The sequence below is a fragment of the Neovison vison genome, chromosome 1 (assembly GCF_020171115.1).
Source record: "Neovison vison isolate M4711 chromosome 1, ASM_NN_V1, whole genome shotgun sequence".
Classification (NCBI taxonomy): Eukaryota; Metazoa; Chordata; class Mammalia; order Carnivora; family Mustelidae; genus Neogale; species Neogale vison.
The window spans coordinates 311,606,612-311,624,161 of record NC_058091.1 but is presented as its reverse complement, the minus strand read 5'-3'; the positions used below and the strand labels follow the sequence as shown (position 1 = coordinate 311,624,161).

Here is a 17,550-nt window from a genome sequence, read left to right as displayed (position 1 = left end):
AGGCATTTGAATACATTTTAGTAGCAATAAGGGCATTTTTCTACATTTCACTTAGTTTGTGTCGTATGGAGAATTTTTTTTTCTATTTAAAGCATGTTTTAAAGGCATTTGAGTACTACTAATAAAGGCATTTTCATGTGTTTCATGTAGTTTGTGTAGTATGGTGAAGTCTTGATTCCACCAAGGGAGGTGGGGTTGGGCTGCATAAACAGATTTCATTGAGATTGACAGTGTTTTTAATGTTTTAGTTCATTTTATTTTAAGCTATGCTGTTTGTTTTATGCTACAAATTTTGAAAACTGAAGTAGCTCCGAAGAAAACAGCCACGGGGTGTGCCTCTGTGGCTTTGTCCGTGGTCGTGTCCGCTGGGAGTGGACCAGGGCAGGGAAGGAAGCTTGCGGTGCAGGCACGGCGGGCCTTCCCGCATTTCATTTACTTTCCCTGGTCGGGGGAGACGCATGATGCCAGCAGCAAGACTGGGAAGGATTGTGGCTTGTAAGCTTATACACTCTTTAATGAATGCTCTACTGTTTTTTTTCCTTGATGCCCTATAAAAGATGCTATTTTGTGGAGAAGTCCTTATTAAAACTTGTTTGGAGTTTGAGTTCCAAAGGCAAATGCAGACTCAGCTGCTGGCTGCCCTCTTTCGGAAGAGCCGGACTCTCCCGTGGGCTCGGGTTGGGCCGTGGTCGGGGCCGGCAGCCTCGGGGGCAGCAGCGGGCCGGGCCGAAGCCCCGGGCCAGCTGGGAGCCCGGCTTGCCCCACCGAGGCTGGGGGATGCGGGTCAAGTGAGAGGTCCTCCGCTGTGCAGGGTCCAGCTCCTCCGGTCGCGTACCTGCCCCCGGGGATCGTGGCGTGTGACTTAGGAGCCGTGGAAGTCCCTTTCCTCCCTCAAGATGGACTCAGAATTATAGTTTACAACTGTGTTAGCATCAACATGTGTGTGCCCTTTGACCCCAAGAGCTTATGTTTTTTTGTTTTGATTTTGAAAGACATTAAAACACATTTGTGGACTCTTAGAAGTACTAGGGGACCCAGACACTGTGTCTGCTGTGCTGTGTGGGGAGGTCACCTTCAGCCCAGACAAGGCACTTCTTGGCGATGGGGACCCCAAAATTTAAAAAAAAAAAAAAGTATATGTGATAGAGACTCCAGTATTTAAGACCCGAAACGGTATCAGGTGTATCTGTCCTGGAGCCAGCATGACGGGACCTTGTCCCGTCTTTGTCTCGCTTCCCGTCAGAGCTGCTCTGAGACAGGGGCAGGGAGAGGCCAGGCCATGCGCTTCCCGCCGCTTTCCGATCCTTTCCGTGGCTTCCCGTGCTAAGTTTGCTTCACCGTCATGTCGGTTTTCACATCATTTTCGGTCTCTCTGGAGACACGAGGGCCAATGAAGTCGACGATTGTTTCTCCCCGGACAGGGTTGAGGGAGTAAGTGACCGGTCATGCAGGACAACGGCCGTCCCGGCGACGAAGGGGCGAGCTCTGATTCCACAGTTCAGTCCATTAGGGGCAGTTGAACAGTAAGTGAGATTTCCCGGCTCCGTGCGTGTAGCAGGTGGTGGGGATCGCAGGCTGGATGTCCCCAGAGGACATGCGGTCACGACCCCGAGCCCGTTTATTTGTGGGGTTGCTGCGTGGGGAGCCCTCGCCGCTGCGGCACCGCCGAGACCCTTTGCCCTCGTTGCGGTGTGGCCGAGGGTGTGGGTGCAACTCGGCACCTAATCGGGGCGAAGACAGCCGTGGCGGGGGAGGGAGAACTCCCCACTGGGTCCTCCTGTCTCCCGCCAGCTCTGGAAACGCACATGCCTTCGGCCCCTTGGTCTCGCTCGCCATCTGCTGCGGGGACCCCAGCTGCCCCCCTGTCCCCCTCCCCAGCTGCACCAGCAGTGGCCACTCATTTCCGTTCTTGGGGTTTCTTTTTCCTCACCTGTGGAATCGCGCAGACCCCATGCCCCCCACGGGGGTGTTGCAAGTACATGACGTGGTTGTGTGTTGTTCTGTGTTGCGGTCCCCGTGGTGGTTGTCTCTTCCCCCGGCGTCTGGAGGCGCGTGTGATGGTGGCGGAGGATGGGAAGCGCGGTCAGCTGAGCCCTGCCGGCGGGCTCAGGGCCCTTTCCTTGCCTCGATGTTAATCCAGAGTCTGGGAGCGACTTGGCGGATCTGCCGTGCCTCCCTGTGTCCCCAGGGTTAGGGGTTTGGTATCGGGCGAGGCCGGAGCTGGAGCTGCCGATGGCGTGGCGTGAGCCCCGTACCCGCGGGCACAGGGGAAGAGCTCACCGGGCTCTGGGATTTGAAAGAAGCGGCCGCAAGTCCCGGATCTCACCGTCTCTGCTCTTCTGAAGCACCCCCCCCCCCGGAAGTTCTTAGGGTTCTGCCTATCTGGGTTCTTGGATTGAGGTGCGTCGGTAGCTCCCCGTGTTCAGATGAGGGATGGAGACCTTCGGGGGGTTCCAGCCCACAGGGAGTGCTGTGCGTGGCCTCCTGGGAGTGCTTTGCCAAAGCGAGAGGCTGAATCCGTGCCATGGTACCGCAAGGAAGCGCCACGTCTGCCACACTGAGCGGACATTGCATAGAATGGAAATAGTGTTCCTTTTGTGGGGGGGGGCTAGAAAGGGATAGAGGGAGAAGGTGCCTTACTGTGCAGAAGTGGACCTCAGAAAATGCATCGGGGCGAATGCTGCTTGCTCATTTTCTTTTGGCCGCTGGAGCACCGAGAAGTGGGGAGGTCCGCCAGCAGAACGGCACATTCTTCTAAGTGTTTCCTGCTCTCTCATGCCTATACTTAGTACTTTCTGACCCTTTTCTCTTAACCTGCGATCCTGTTAAAACATTAATTGTCATGCATTAAAGTAAAAGCTCATCACTTGAGAGACTCAGACCATTTTTAGATTTTTAAATAAAACATTTCAAACCCATTTGGAAGCCTTAATTTTCTAAGGCAAGGGCATTTCTGGTCCTCTGATTCAGGCAGTGAAGTTGCTGGTCTTATTTTTACCCTGATAGTAAATATTCTTACACTCACTTTTGAATAAAATCCATTTCTCCATTTATCAGGGAAAATCTAAATTTGATGGTGTTGCTGTTTTGCATAATTTAAATATACAATACTGGGTTATTTCTATAGAGAAACATAGTGATTTAATGGGAAATTTAAATTTTCAGACGTTCAGACCCTTCTACTTCTGGAATAATTTTTACAGCTCGATCTATTTGACATTGATTCATGTTGATGACATTTGAGGACATGAACTGTGGGTATCACATGTTGCTAAATTGTGCCTTTGCAATATTTTCCTTCCTCTTAGGAAGTCGAAGACCACGTGGCATTTTTAATAACGGTCCCGACAGCCCTGGCGATTTTCTTCGCGATATTCATCCTTGTGTGCATCGAGTCCGTGTTTAAGAAGCTGCTCCGTCTTTTTTCCTTGGTGATATGGCTGTGTCTCGTGGCCATGGGGTACCTGTTCATGTGCTTTGGAGGCACCGTCTCTCCCTGGGACCAGGTATGGTGTTAAAATGCTTTTTGTGTTTCCTTTATGTGCTTTGATTGATGACATACTTGGTTCTGCAAACCTGACCCTAAACTGGAAACAGGAGACCCGTGGCCGAGAAGGTCTTTCCGAATTAGCCCCGTTAGTGTGGCTTCATGGCTGAAGTCAGTCCATACCCGCTTGGACTTCTCAGATCTGCCGGCAGCCAGGGTGCGGGCCCGGGTCTCACCTTGTCACTTGGTTGAGATGGCCGGGTCCGGCTGTACTCCTCATGCTGCACTTGGCTGCATGGTGTCCTGGTTTCTGAGTTCCCTTTTATTCCAGGATCCGTCTGGGATCGGAGCCGGACCTGTCACTCTCACACACTGGTTTTTGCCTTGGACTCTTTGTCCATTACCAGATCTTCCTCCTTACATACAGACTTCTCTGACACTGATTTTACATCAGTCTGATTTCGTCGTATCAGTAGGATGGTTTCATGTACCTACTGGAAACCCATGGTTCTTCATGTTGACCCTGGGAGGTTCTTGGCTCAGGAAGTCGCTATACCTGGAGGCTGTTAGGTCTTTAGGACTCGCCACTGTGTGCTGCCATGTGGATGCACACTCTGGACTGCCTGAGGAAGCCCTGGGTTGTCTCCGGGGCAGGGCTGGGTATACAAGCTGCCGGCTTTGAGCTCGTAATCAAAGCCACGAGTTTCTGCAGACATTCAGGAAGAGAGTGCATTGGGCACTGAGCGGGCTGTCACAGCATTGGTCAGACATCAGAGTGAGGGGTGAGGGGTGAGTAGGAAAGGAACAGAGGCCAGAAGTGGGTAGAGGAGAAAGCATTAGGAGACCAAGACTAGTAGGGAGAATTCCTGTCGAGGCCAGAGGAGTGGAGAGATTCAAGAGGGCAGCGGACAGAAGGGCTCAAATACCAGGGCCAGGGGAGAGCCTCGCCACTCTGCCATTGTTGGAGAGAGCCCTGGGTGAGGTTTCCAGCAGGTTCTGTTAGGGAGTGTGACAGGGTTCTGCCTCATGGCCCCAGCTAAGCCATCATTTCGTTTTGGCCTCAGTTTCTCTTGCAAAGGGAGAGGCTTGGACTAAGTCAACGCCACTTGGTCTCTCTGGCTCCAAAGGACACTGTTGTGGACGCAGGAGATGGTGGTGCTGCTGTCCCTTTCTGCTGCTCCCCTGGTCAGGGAGGCTCCCAGGCCAGTGTCCCCATCACTGTCTCCTTCAGGGCCCTGGCAGGGCTGGGTATGCATCCCAGGCTCCCAGCAGCTTCCTGGCCCCACCTCCCCTCTGTAGGCACGCTGTGCTCTGGCCTCACGCACACATGGGACAGAAACGGGGTGCCGGCCAACAGAGGGACCCACCCAGCGGCCTGGGTGTGCACCAACGCCACCTCCTTTAACAGTGTGACTTTATGAGAGGCCTCACTGTCTGGAAGGGAAGGATCCTCTGTTTGTTCTTTTGTTTTCCTTTTGTTCCAAGTTCTCTGAGCGTGTTTTTCCATATGAATCACAGAATCAGCTCATCATGTCCAGTGAAAACTCCTGTTGAGATCTGGAGTTTTATATTAATATATTATATTATATAACATATAAAATATATTGTAATACATTTATAATATGTGATATATTTATAATATAAATTATAATATAATTGTATAATATATATACAGTTATATAATATGTTAATAATATGGGATTTCTTAGTTTTTGCTTTGAATGATATGAAGTGTCTAGAAAATAATAAAAGGATACTATAAAAAACACCCAGAGATTTGCTATCATATTGTATTGAGACTTTCCATGGAATGATGTGGTATGTCTGTCCAATAAGTATGATTTTCTTCTATGTCTGAACACTTTTTTTTTTTCCTGCATCAAATCAGTAGTCATTTTACTTGGACTTGTTCTTAGATACTTAACTTTTTTTGTTGTTGTTTTATAAAAGGGATTTTTTTTTCTAATTACCTTTTCTATTTGGTCAATGTTGACGCATAGGAATACTGTTGATTTTTATGATAACCTGTATTCAGCAATCTCAGGGAATTCTTACTAGCTCTGTTAATCAATCTGAGGGTCTCAGTTTATCTATACAGACACTGTTATCATCTTAAGATAATTTAAGAGAATCTTTTTCTCCGTTTCAAGTCCTTGAGTTCCTCCATTTGTATGCATTGTATTTTCTAATGTTATCCCCCAGGACTTGTAATGCAGAACCATAGTTTTCAACTGCGGCATCTGTAACTTCACCCATAAGGTTTCCTCTGTTTTTGCGATGACAATTTTAATAGAACCAATCAGTCAGGATGAGGACCTCCGACGGCTCTGTAGACCTTGTCAGAGCAGCCTTCCCCGGCCTCCTGGTGTCCCCCACCTGGCGACACCCCTGATCCTGCTGCAGGTGTCCATCGCACGTGTGATGAGTGACCGTCCCGCCGTTCTAGGACGGACACGTCCGGGGCGTGGCGTGCCTGTCTCCGAGCGCTCTGCCAAGAGCGGGCTCGCTCCGTGTTTCCGTAAATGTGCGGCTATAGTTCTTCTCCAGATTTGTTGTCCGATTTTCTTCTTTTTTTTTGTTTTTGGGTCCACTTGTTCTGCTTTTACCTTTTGGCTTTTTGGCCTTCATGTGGTTTTACTGCTGCTGTCCACCTGCTTTAAAAACAAATCTCTTGGAGTATCTTCCCTCTGTTTCCTCAGTGATCCATCTCCCCCAGGCGCCCAGTTCGCGGGTTCCATGTCTCAGGGTTGGTTATTCTTGTGCTTGGATGTTCTTGTTTCCAGGCTTCTGCTGAGTCGGGACAGTCTCACCTCCTCCTCCCCGCGTGATCCTCCCCCACCACCCCCAACCCACTGGCCCTGGGCTCTGGCTGCCTTCCTGTGCCTCCCGGGCTCTGGGCAGAGTTAGCTTCTGTGTGGAGCCTGGGCCCTGCCCGCATGGCCCAGCTCGCGGCCTGCAGCACAGCTGTGTCTGGTCCAAGCTCGGGAAAGGCCCCAGCCAGGCCCGGGGGTCGCAGCTCTCTTTTGGCCACTGTGCCTAAGCTGGGGTCTTGGTCATGTGTCCCCCTCTCACACACCTTGCCAGAAGAGGGACACTCGGGCCTTCTCTGGGGTTTGAAATCCTGTCTCAAACGTTCAGTGCAGTGATTTAAAATGAAATTATTCGGTCCCATTACCCAAAGCCTCGCCTCTGTCAATACCAACACCGCCGATGTTGGCCCCTCAGGGAGCACTAGCCTTCACGGAGCACGGCAGGAGGTTCCCTGTGCTGGAGGATGAGGAGCACTCAAGGGAGGGCTCCCACGGGCAGGGGTGAGTTCACCGTCCTGCCTCGAGGAGGTGCAGGAGTGAGCCTGCATAGACGGAAGGCACAGTCCCCATGGGGGCCACTCCCTGCTGACCCCTGCTGCCCTGGGGTTTGCTGACTTGTTGGAGGGACTCCCAGAACTCAGGGCAGGCTGTCAAGGTTGTAGTTCGTGTCAAGGAACGAGGACAGACCGACATCAGCCAAGGGAAGTGTCCAGGAAAACTCCCACGTCCGGAACTTCGTGTCCTCTGCCTGCGGAGTCGTGGACGGCACTGCCCTCAGCTGCTCAGTGTCCCATGAGACACCGAATGTCACCGACCGGGGCATCCGGGCCGAGCCTCTGTGTCCGGGGGTTTTGCTGGGACTCCGTCTCCTGCAGCCCGCAGGGCTGACTTCAGCCTCCAGCCTGGTGCTGCCTCGGGAGCTCCAGCCCGCAGCCCTCCTAGACACCACTGACCCCGCGTGGCCCCGAGGATGCCCCTGCCCGGATCACATGTAGACTCTGCTGGCCCAAGCCTGCGGGCCACGGAGACCTTCCGGGGCTGGAGAGATACTGGAGCCCAGGGCAAAGGGCAAGCCTCTCTCCGGGTGAGATGCCCCTTCTCCGCCCAGATGATCCGAACATAGAGCCTCGTCATCAGCGTCTCCAGGGTCGACTCAGAATACCCCTGGCTCGCACGCATGTTGTGAGGACAGGCCCAGGCCCTGCCCTGTGTGCCCTTCCTGCCAGACCCTCACCGATCCCCGCGTGGCTCCCTGAGGGGGCACTGTCACAGCCCTGCTTTACAAGAAGCAAAGACACAGGGTGACGAGGACCTTGCTCACAGCTGAGCGGCTGGCGCACTGGGGAGCACCTGACCTGATTCTAGAGGCCTCCCTCCCGGGACACAGGGCTCCTCTGCTGGGAGCCATGTCACGTCTAGACGGGACGGTAGCCCACGTCTAGAAACAAACCCGACGGTCCCACCTGCTGGGGCCGTCCTGCTGTCATCAGTGGGGAGCAGCCAGCGCGGTTGCTGGACGTCCTGCCGCAGAGAGCAGGGCAGCTCCCACCGGAAGTCCTCCTCCAGCCCCCATGTCTGGGCGCCAGGTCTGAGACACCCCGGCGTGGTCCAGTGTCCTGCCTCAGTGATGCCTTTTAGCCTGAGGAGGAGGAGTTGTGCCACGGGTGGTCTGTCTTGATCAGGCACGAGGACCGATCGGGCAGCATCCGGCCTGAGGAGGTCCGGGGGGCAGAGGGTGGCGGGCACCCAGGAGCGTCAGTGGCGCGGTGTGGACGGAGGTGTGGGGAATCCCGCAGAAGGGAAGAGAGGAGGCCTGGGGCAGTGTGCCCTCCAGCCCCGACGGGGCACGAGTCTCCCTGCCCACCTTCTTTGACGTCGTCTTCCCCCCGATCAGGCTCCTGTCCGTGTCCCCGTCCAGCCCGTGCTGCTGGCTACCCGCCATGGACGTTTGTCCCACGCAGCTGCCTCCTGGATGAAAAGGACTGAAAGGTGGTCTGTTCTTGGTGGTTCCAGCAACTCCGAGGAAATCGGCGGGACGTCGCTGGGTCTGTGCCTCTGGTCGCTTCACTGTGTTTCAGATGGAAGACCCGTGCGCGCGCCTCTGGCCCGGGCTGGTTTGCCAGCACGCCCTATGCCGGGCTCCGACTTTCCCATTGATGAGCTGGTAGACGAGAAGGGCAGTGCTGTTGCCGTTTCCCGTCTTATTTCCTGAGTGGTTTAAAAATACGGGAGCAGTGTTGAACTGAATGTTCGTGGAGGCTTATATAAGAGATTTGTTTTCTCTGTTCTGTTAGGCCAAGTGGGATCCTTTTTTTTTAAGAAACCAGTGGCCACGAGTACGGGGTGGATCGCTCCCTCTTCAGCACATGCCTGTGCAGTTTCATAGCGTAGCTGTGGTCCCTCTGTCCCTGTGCCAGAGCCTCTGGGACACGGGCCTTCCTGAGAGGTCAGCCCCAGAGGAAGAGGCTTAGTGAGGTTCACAGAGAGTGTCTCCGGGCTTTAGGGCCGGAAGTCTGACATCGAGGTATGGGCAAAGTCATTCTCCCTCTGCAGGTTCCAGGGGAGGACGCTTCCTGCCTCTTCCAGCCACATGCGGCTTCTGGCAGTCCTTGGCGTTCCTGGGCGTGTAGACATACTGCTCAGTCACACTCCATTCTTGTCCACGTGTCCCTTCTCTTCCTGTAAGGACACCACCCATCGTACTGGACGTAGGTCTTCTCGCGGTGATCCCGTCCTCAGCTGCTGGCAACTGCCAAGACCCTGTTTCCGAGTATGATCATACTCACAGGTACAGGGCTGGAGGGTAGGACTTGAAAATACCCTTTTGGGGGGACGCAGCTCAACTCATGACGGCTCTGATTTCACGGGAAGATGCACTGTTTGTTCCCTCTGTGGGTTGCAAGAAGCCACCTCCGTCCTGCGTGGCCTGGTGCTCGGGTGTCTGCCCACCCTTCTTGGAGGCCCCTAACCGCTTTGTCAGCCGACACAGAGGCTGCACATCCACCACGGAATCAAACGGATGCGCTGAACCCAGCGTGTCGGGAATTAGGTATATTCCAGCGTGTGAATATCCTGTTAAAACAAACCCACTCACGAACACAAAGAGAAGTTAATCCGACGATCGCGTAGCCGTGTGAACAGCGTCGCGAACGACTGTTCGTGCCTTAGCTAGGAACACCTCTGCCCGTCGGAATTGCAGGAGTGCTTCTTTTGGGCTCCCGCATTAATGACCTCAAGAAGTTTTGCCTGATGCGTTTTCCTAATGCTTGGGTTTACTTGGTCAAACCCAAGCTTTTAGATGTTTTATGTAATGAATTTCTGGCAAGAGTGAATGCATTTCACCTCCGCTGACAGCCCTGACTTAGGAGCCTCCCTCCTGGACGAGAATATCGTTGAGAAGGTGGCAGGAGGGCGGTCCCCCACATGGCTGGCTCCTCGGCAGACAGACGCCGGCTTGGCTAAGTGAGGACAAGACAGCTGAGTCGCATTTGCATTTGTCTCCTGTTTCCTGCCCCCCCCATCCTAACAGCTCACTGAATAGAGTTAAATGAGGGCTTCCATTCCTGACAGCCCCATGGCAGCCTTGGCACAGGGACCATGCTGAAGTCATTGTATAGATTTGTTAAATTGCCACCAACTTGAAAGGCTAGTAATTTGCTCCAGGAAGAAGACCGCTCCTTGGTCGCATTACTTAAAAGGACACCAGACATTCAGCGCGTGCCCGCGTGTTTGCTTACAAAAGTAGGACATCAGTGTGCAAACATCTGTTTTTTTTTTTTTTTTATTTTTACTGAAAGCAGGACAAATGAAAGAACGGCTTCCCATAGGCCGCGAGAATTGGTTTGCTTTTCCTCCAGTGCAGTCCCTTGGAATGCTGCTAAAGAATTTCTTTACCATCAGGAGACCCAGTAGCATGTGAACGGAAAGAGAAATCCAGCTCGGGGAGATCGCACCTCAGCACCCGAATGAAGCTCCCATCTCTAACCTTTTGTGCACCAGTGAGGCTTCTTAGGGACATTGTACACTCACTATGGAAAAGGACACACCTGAGAAGAATGAAAATGTTACGCCAACAATTGTCTCCTTATAGCAGCAAAAGATGAGGGTGTTTCTAACGATGTATTGTTTTAATGGCAGAGGATGTACTGACAAAATGGGAATTTTAAGGAAGCACATCGCCACCGGACCTAGCCTGAAGTGTAGGTGTTTTCAGATCTTGCACATTTCTGGCGGCTGTGTGCGGAGGTGGCGTTTCTGTCTTCTCCCTACTGTTAGTTCCCAGCCGGAGTGAGGGGACCATCACCCTGGCTGTGCCTTGCTCTGGGAACGTACCGCAACCCTCTCTGGGTGTCCCCAGCCAGAGCCCCGACCTTGCCCGGATAGACCATTCTGCCGGGGGTGCACAACAATCTCTCTGCCTCGTCCTCTCTTTCTCCTCCTGTGCTTTTCTTTGAGGAGCACAGACCTGGGTCCTGAAGATGGGCATTTTAATTAGACTCTTGTCTGGAGATGAAGCACGCACCGCCCTTCTCATTTCTGCATTTCTGGAATATCTCCCCCACTCGTGCCACATCACTGTACATTTCACAGACCGAGCGGTCTTGGGAACATGTTTGTTCAGGGCTCCGTTCCCAGCGTGCAGCCGGGGTCTCCTGTGTGGGGATCACAGTGCAGGGAGTCGTGCAGATACTGAACGCACATACACGTCCCCTGCTGGTCGGCTCGCCTCCTCCGCTTTCATAGTGATAGAAAATACTTCTTCCCTGTGCCGGGCAGCAGTCAGTGACTTTATCCATAACTTATTTGATCTCTGCCCCCCTCTGAAGTAAGTACCGTTATTGCTTGCAATTTGCAGGTGAGAACATGAGCACCCAGAGAGGTTAAGCAACCTGCCCAAAGTCACTCAGCTAGGGAGACAGACAGAATCTGAAAGTAGCATTCTGGCACCAGGATCACCGTGCGTCATGGTTCTCTGCTCCTCGCTATTGAGAAGGTGGGGTGTTTCCTGTCCTGCCTCGGCAAATGACAGGATGATTGTGATGAGGAAGGGACATATTTGGAAATTCTGAATTGTTCTGTCTGAGCCCCTTTTGTGGTTAAATGTTATTTGGAAAAACTTCATAGAGAGGAAGTCGGTACTTAGAGATGCCATAAAGTTGATCAGATCATTGTTTCAAGTTGTCAGCAGATACTCCCCGTTGAAGAGCGTAGGTGTCTCATTCCTCAGAGGAATCAACAAGAAAAACGGGACATACTTGACCCGAGAAGTAAATGTCCATGTGCATATATGAGCCAGAGTTATCGTCTGGGAATTAGTGACTGCTTTTATGCTGAGGTTAACATTGCTTCCTTATAGATTCCTTGTAATTTCACTTCTTTCTGCTCATTTTCTCTTCTGGTCCATTCTTTGTCCCTGTGTACCTGCACAGAGGCCCTTTCCTCCTTTTATGAAAAACCCTCCGACTCCAAGGGCCCTGGAGGGCATTTGCCAGGATGCCAGCTCAGGGCTCAGAGGCCCGTCCAGCCTGGTACAGTTTCCCCCTGAGCTGCACAGACTCTGGGTTCCATCTGTGACCTTATTTGAAGTCTGCGTAGGATGGCTCTCGTGCTCCTGGTTGGCGGGGTGGGGGGTGGCCACCGTCACGAGGAGGCCAGCGCTGTGTGTAGAGCTCAGGGCATCTGGAAGCACCACCTGGAGAAGTCATCGTGACGTTGAAAGAAGTCATGACTGCAATCTGGAATTTGTCGTGTTTTCATGAAAGAGCTGGAATTTTAGGAGGCAGGAAGAATGTTCTGTGGACTTCCAGAACATCTGCTACTGACTCGGTTTAAATGCAGACACCTTGGCTGTTGGCTGTGTGAGAGCTTGCCGCGTTCAGTGTTTGTGAATGACTTCGGGAGAGGTTGTGTTGGTAATGGAACGCCAGCTACCTTGCGCTTGTAATCGAGTGGGACGTGGTTGTTAGATCCAGAGGAACGCGGGGACCCATGCGTCACGCAACCTGTCCGTGTCAGGTGGGGGCCGTGTGCGGGCCCGTGCGGGCCTGCTGGGGCGCTGCCAGCACGGCGGGGAGTGAATTCTGGACTCCAGGCCGGAGCAGCAAGTTCTCAGGAGAAAATAAATCCAGAGTTGAAATTATTTCCTATTAAGAGTTGCTTAGCAACACCTCACTTAGCTTCCCCAGCATTCGGTATTTCAGATTTCCTCTTCTCAGCCACTGATCCGGTCCTCACCCGACACAAGGAGGGGAGCGAGGTGTATACCCCCAGACCAAGTAAGAGGTTTGCATGGAGACTCTACAGTAAACTTTTAGATTCGGGATGAACAAATAATTGGGGCAAACAGGTGAATACTATATTTTTCATCATCAGCGTGAGATTTTTCCTTTCATTCCATATTTCTAGTGCTTTATGAATATGTGTGTGTGTCTGTGTGTGTGTGTGTGTGTGTGTGTGTGTGTGTGGGTTTATCTTATGAATGTAATTTTCTTATTTGTAGAGTGGACTGAAGTATTTTCAGGTCCTCGAGGTACTGATGGACTGTGTGTCTTGTCCACTGGGTCACCAGCCTCCTCCGCCTGGGGCTTTGTGGATCTCTCTGTTTCTAACCCCCCGCCCAGCAGCGAGGGTGGTGGACGCACAGGGGCAGGCAGGGTACCAGTCGCACTGGGAAAGGTTGATGATGTGCTGGCTGAGGAGCAAGGGGGAGGTGGAGGGGGGAGGAGAGAGGGGGAAGGATCCATTTCTGCCTAAAGATGATCTATTTAGTATTTTCAAGCCCTGCTCTGGCCCAGTGGAGTCTTTCTTCTAGGTTTTTCTGTCCAAAGGTTTGTGTTCCCTGCTGGGGATGATAGCAAGAATAAAACATTTCCCTGAGATTCACATCATTTTCTTTTTCGACGTTATGACCTCAGAATGGAGTTTATAATCATTTCCGCATCTCAGCTTCACCACCATAAAATAGCGGCATTTCTCTCTGCTTCCGGGGTGTGCCCAGATGCCCTCCCCTCCATGAGAGCCACAGCTGCCGGGACTGGCTATCACCCTCCAGAACGCACTTGGGAGTCATGGCTCCTTGTGGCTGCTGTACAGCTTGTAGCCCACGTGCAAGGGTGTCCCCAGGAACTCTCCAGAGCATTAAGGAGAGGACATTCGCCAGGAAGGGTGAGCTGACTTCAGTCCCCGGGGAACGTGCAGCTTGGGGCAATTTGCAGAGTTCGGTGCCGTATCAGTGTCTCAGGTACCACGGACTGAGTGGCTTGGGATAGTACACCTGTCTCGCCCTCCAGTTCTAGAGGCCACAGGTCCGAAATCAAGGTGTGGCAGGGCCACGCTCGCTCTGACATCAGAGGAGAGCTCTTCCTCGCGTCTTGCCAGCTTCTCGAGGTAGGCTGGCCGTCATGGGCATCCCTCTGGGTCCGTCTGTCTTCATGCTGCTGTTTTGCTGTAGGGGCATTGGTCATCCTGGGGACCAGCCTACTCCTGTATGACCTCAGCTTCACCAGTTACATCTGCAGTGACCCCGTTTCCAAATAAGCCCACATTCTGGGGTACTGGGGTTAGGACTTCAACATAGCTTTTTTTTTTTTTTTTTCTTTCCTTTTCTCTTTCTTTCTCTCTCTCTCTCTCTTTTGGCATGGGCGCACGATTTAACCCATGCAAAGTGCGAGGGAACTGAGATGAGAGAAGCTGTGGGTCTTATCTCTGCTTGCTCGTGGGGGACGTACAACATACGTTACCCGGTCCGTGCTCACAGCTGCGGCATGGGACGTGGACCATGTGCAAAATGCGCATGCGGGGCCCCTGGTTCAAGGTTCCAGGTTAGGGATTTCAAGACGGTCTCTCCAGGGTTGTCAGACCCACTGCAGTTCCCTCGAAGTGAGGGTCCTGTGTGTCCACACGGCTGCATGTGCTGGCGCCCGGGGCTGGGAGGGCTGCGAGGTGGTCTCCGTTTTGAAGGCTCAGAGATGCGGCTGCGGGTGGTAGGTCGATGGCGTGTGAGAGGTGAGCTCTTCCTGCCCCGGCCTTGCTTCAGGGAGGGGTGATGCCGGTGAGACACAAGCATCCTTCCGGCGTGGGGAGTGGTCCACACCTCAGAGGAAGTCAGTGAGAAGAGATGTTGGGAGAAATTAGGAGAGATTTTGAAAGGGTCACTTCTCCCTGCTGGGGGCAGGAGACACCCAAAAACCCAGGGAGGGAAAAAAAAAAACACCAAAAACCTAGAACAGAACAAAAAACTATTCTAAGCCAAAGGTGGAGTCTTTTGGCCAAATAAATGTTTTAGCTCTGCCACACATGATTGATGACTGCTTTCATTCGGTTGTTCAAATTCAGCTTTTGTTTTAAAGAGCAGCGTTCGTTCTTGTGGTTCTGTTAATATACACCAGTCTCTCTGAGTACAGATTGTGTTACGTTTATTTTGTCATAAGCTGGTTTAATAATTTTGCTGTCTAGTAAATTCAGAGCTGAGATTAATAAGCATACTTGTAAAATCATCCGTGTGATAATTCTACTCCAAGGAGGATGGCATTTCGAATGCCCCATTCTAAACACCAGTGAGGTAATTGAGACCTAGTTTACCCTCCTACCTTAACTGGAAAACGGGACAAATACAGTAAATGATGGTTTTGAGACACAGGCTAAGGGATACTACAGGGAAGTGACCTTCAAAGGAAGGGAAATAAAAGTGGGGGTTGTGTGATTGCCCCAGCTTCCTGCCTCAAAAGCGCCTCCAGCCCCAGCACAGGGAGGCAGGACCCAAGCAGAGCTCAGTGGTTTCATGAAGTTGAAGAAACAGAGTTCAGAGTTTGGGAAGGTGAATGCACGGGAATTCTCCGGATAGGAAACCAAAGGGGAGAGATGAGAGAGTGACACAGAGAGAGAGAAAGCTCTGGAGACTTGTGGGTGTTCCTGTGAAGTCTCCATTAAGCACCAGTTAGCCATGCAGTGAAAGGAACCTGCAGTGTCCGAGAGCCTCCAAGAAGGAGGGGCCCCTCCACACCAGGTATCACGCCATACCAGCCTCCAGGGCTGGGGAGAGCAAGGTGCCAGTGACAGAGGAACATTTCCTAATGTAAAGGGAATCTGTTGATCAAGACCGAGCAGTTTCAAATGCTGTGTACCTCGTAGGAGATTCAAAATAGGTGACGTGAAGATCCACAGCCACACTCCAAGTTCGCACCACTCTTCAAAGCTGGTGGGACAGTAAGAAAATCAATAAAGATAGAGGAGATTTTGCAAGTTCTTTCAAACAGGTTGGTCTGATTGATGTTCCTAGAATACTCCCTTGAACAATGCAGACCTGATGTTCCCTCAAACAAACACACACAGAGCATTTTTCGAGATAGACCACATTCTTGACTGTGAAAGCCCCTTGGAGTGCGAGCGGATTACGATCGTACAAAGTTTGTCCTTTCACCATGATGGGCTTCGACAGAAATCAGTAACGCAAGGGAATTTGGAAGCTCAGCCAGTAATTGGAAACCAAACAACACATTTCTAAATAGCCCATGACTCTGAGAAGAAATTACAAGGGGGATCAGAGAGTATGTTGAACAGAATGACATGAAAATGTGATACCTCCCAACTTGGGGGATGTGCCCTAAATGGGGCTTGAGGGAACTTATCGTATTGACTATTTTACTACAAAAGATGAAGGGCTCAAATCAGTCACTTAGGCTTTCACCTTCAGAAACTAGAAGAGGTAGTAGAAATTAGAAGAAAGGGAATTAAACAAAGGAACAGAAAACAATGAAGTTGTAGACAGAAAGACAATAGAGAAAAGTCAAAGTCAATGAGACTAAACTTTTTTTTTTCTTAAATTTATTTGACAGACAGAGATCACAAGCAGGCAGAGCAGCAGGCAGAGAGAGAGGAGGAAGCAGGCTCCCTGCTGAGCATAGAGCCCAATGCAGGGCTTGATCCCAGGACCCTGAGATCGTGACCTGAGCTGAAGGCAGAGGCTTTAACCCACTGAGCCACCCAGGTGCCCCCTAAACTGGTTCTTTAAGATGGTCAATAAAAGTGATAAAACTAACCAGACTGATAAGAAATAATGAAATAAGATGAAATTTCCAATTTTAGGAATATGAGAGGGATAGTCACTATAAGTCCTACAGTGTTTAAAAGGTAAAGAAATGTTATGAACAGCTTTTTTGCCAACAAATCCCACAATCTAGATAAAGGGGAAAAATTCCTTGAAAAACAAACTAACAGAGTACGTTTAAGAAGGAATGGATAGCCTCAAGAGCCCTTTGTGTCTAAATAATTTGAGTATGTAGTTAATATCTTTCCACAAAGAAAACTTGGGTTCGTATGTCTCTCCTGGTGAGTTCTTACCAAAATTTTAGTATAAAATAAATCCAATACCACACTGATTCTTCCACAAAATAGAAGAGGGAACATTTCCTATGTCATGTCATGAAGTCACCGTTACTCTGATACCGAAACCAAAGACCTTACGAGGAAAGAAAACTAAGACTAAAACAGTCATGAAAAAGAAAATAAAGTATATATTATATATGTATATATATATATATATGCATATATTTTATAGGTAAAATATAGTATGACAAAATGAAGTTTATCTCAAGAATTCAAAGTTGGCTTACCATTAACAAAATCAGTGGTGTGATTTGTCACATGAATGTGATTTCAGTCAACGTTGGTGCTCTCATATCTGGAGATGCAGAAGGGGCATTTGCCACACTTGGACCCTTGTTCGTGGTCTCTCAGCAGGCTAGGATATAAGGAACCACCTCAAATTGATTCAGGGCAACTGTGAAAAAGTGTAGCATTGTTCCTGATCGTGAACGATTCAACGCCATCCCCCTGCGATCCCGAGTAAGGTCAGGGTCGATCCCTCCCACTATGGTGGTCTCCTCAACACTGTACAGACATCCTTGCTAGTGTAGACAGCGAGAAGAAGCACAAGAGACTTGCAGACTAGAAGATAAGACTTCGGTGACTGTGTCTGCATGTGTGCGTGCCCATGTGTCACTGTCCCTTACGGGAGCCTGAAGCCACATGCGGACACCAGCGCTTCCATATTGGGGTTGAGAGATGCTCCCAAGTGTAAACACTTACTTTTAAACACCACTATGAAAACAGAAATGTAAACTATTTTATTAATAGTTTTTAAAACTCATTCCATGATAAAATGATAATATTTGGGGGAAAGGAGGTTAAATATGAAAAATATATGTTGTTAAAATCGAATTACCTACTTTTAATGTGACTGCTAAAAACCTTAAT

At 50.8% G+C, this 17,550-nt stretch overlaps 1 protein-coding gene across 1 annotated transcript in view; it reads left to right on the top strand.

The window, feature by feature from the left end:
* The window catches only part of ADCY2 (adenylate cyclase 2), a 406,092-nt gene that overhangs the window by 18,589 nt on the left and 369,953 nt on the right, over positions 1–17,550 (top strand). The window contains exon 2 of the mRNA XM_044234016.1: positions 3,309–3,506. Within this exon, the coding sequence (XP_044089951.1) occupies positions 3,309–3,506 (198 nt within the window). The remainder of the gene's footprint in view (positions 1–3,308; positions 3,507–17,550) is intronic.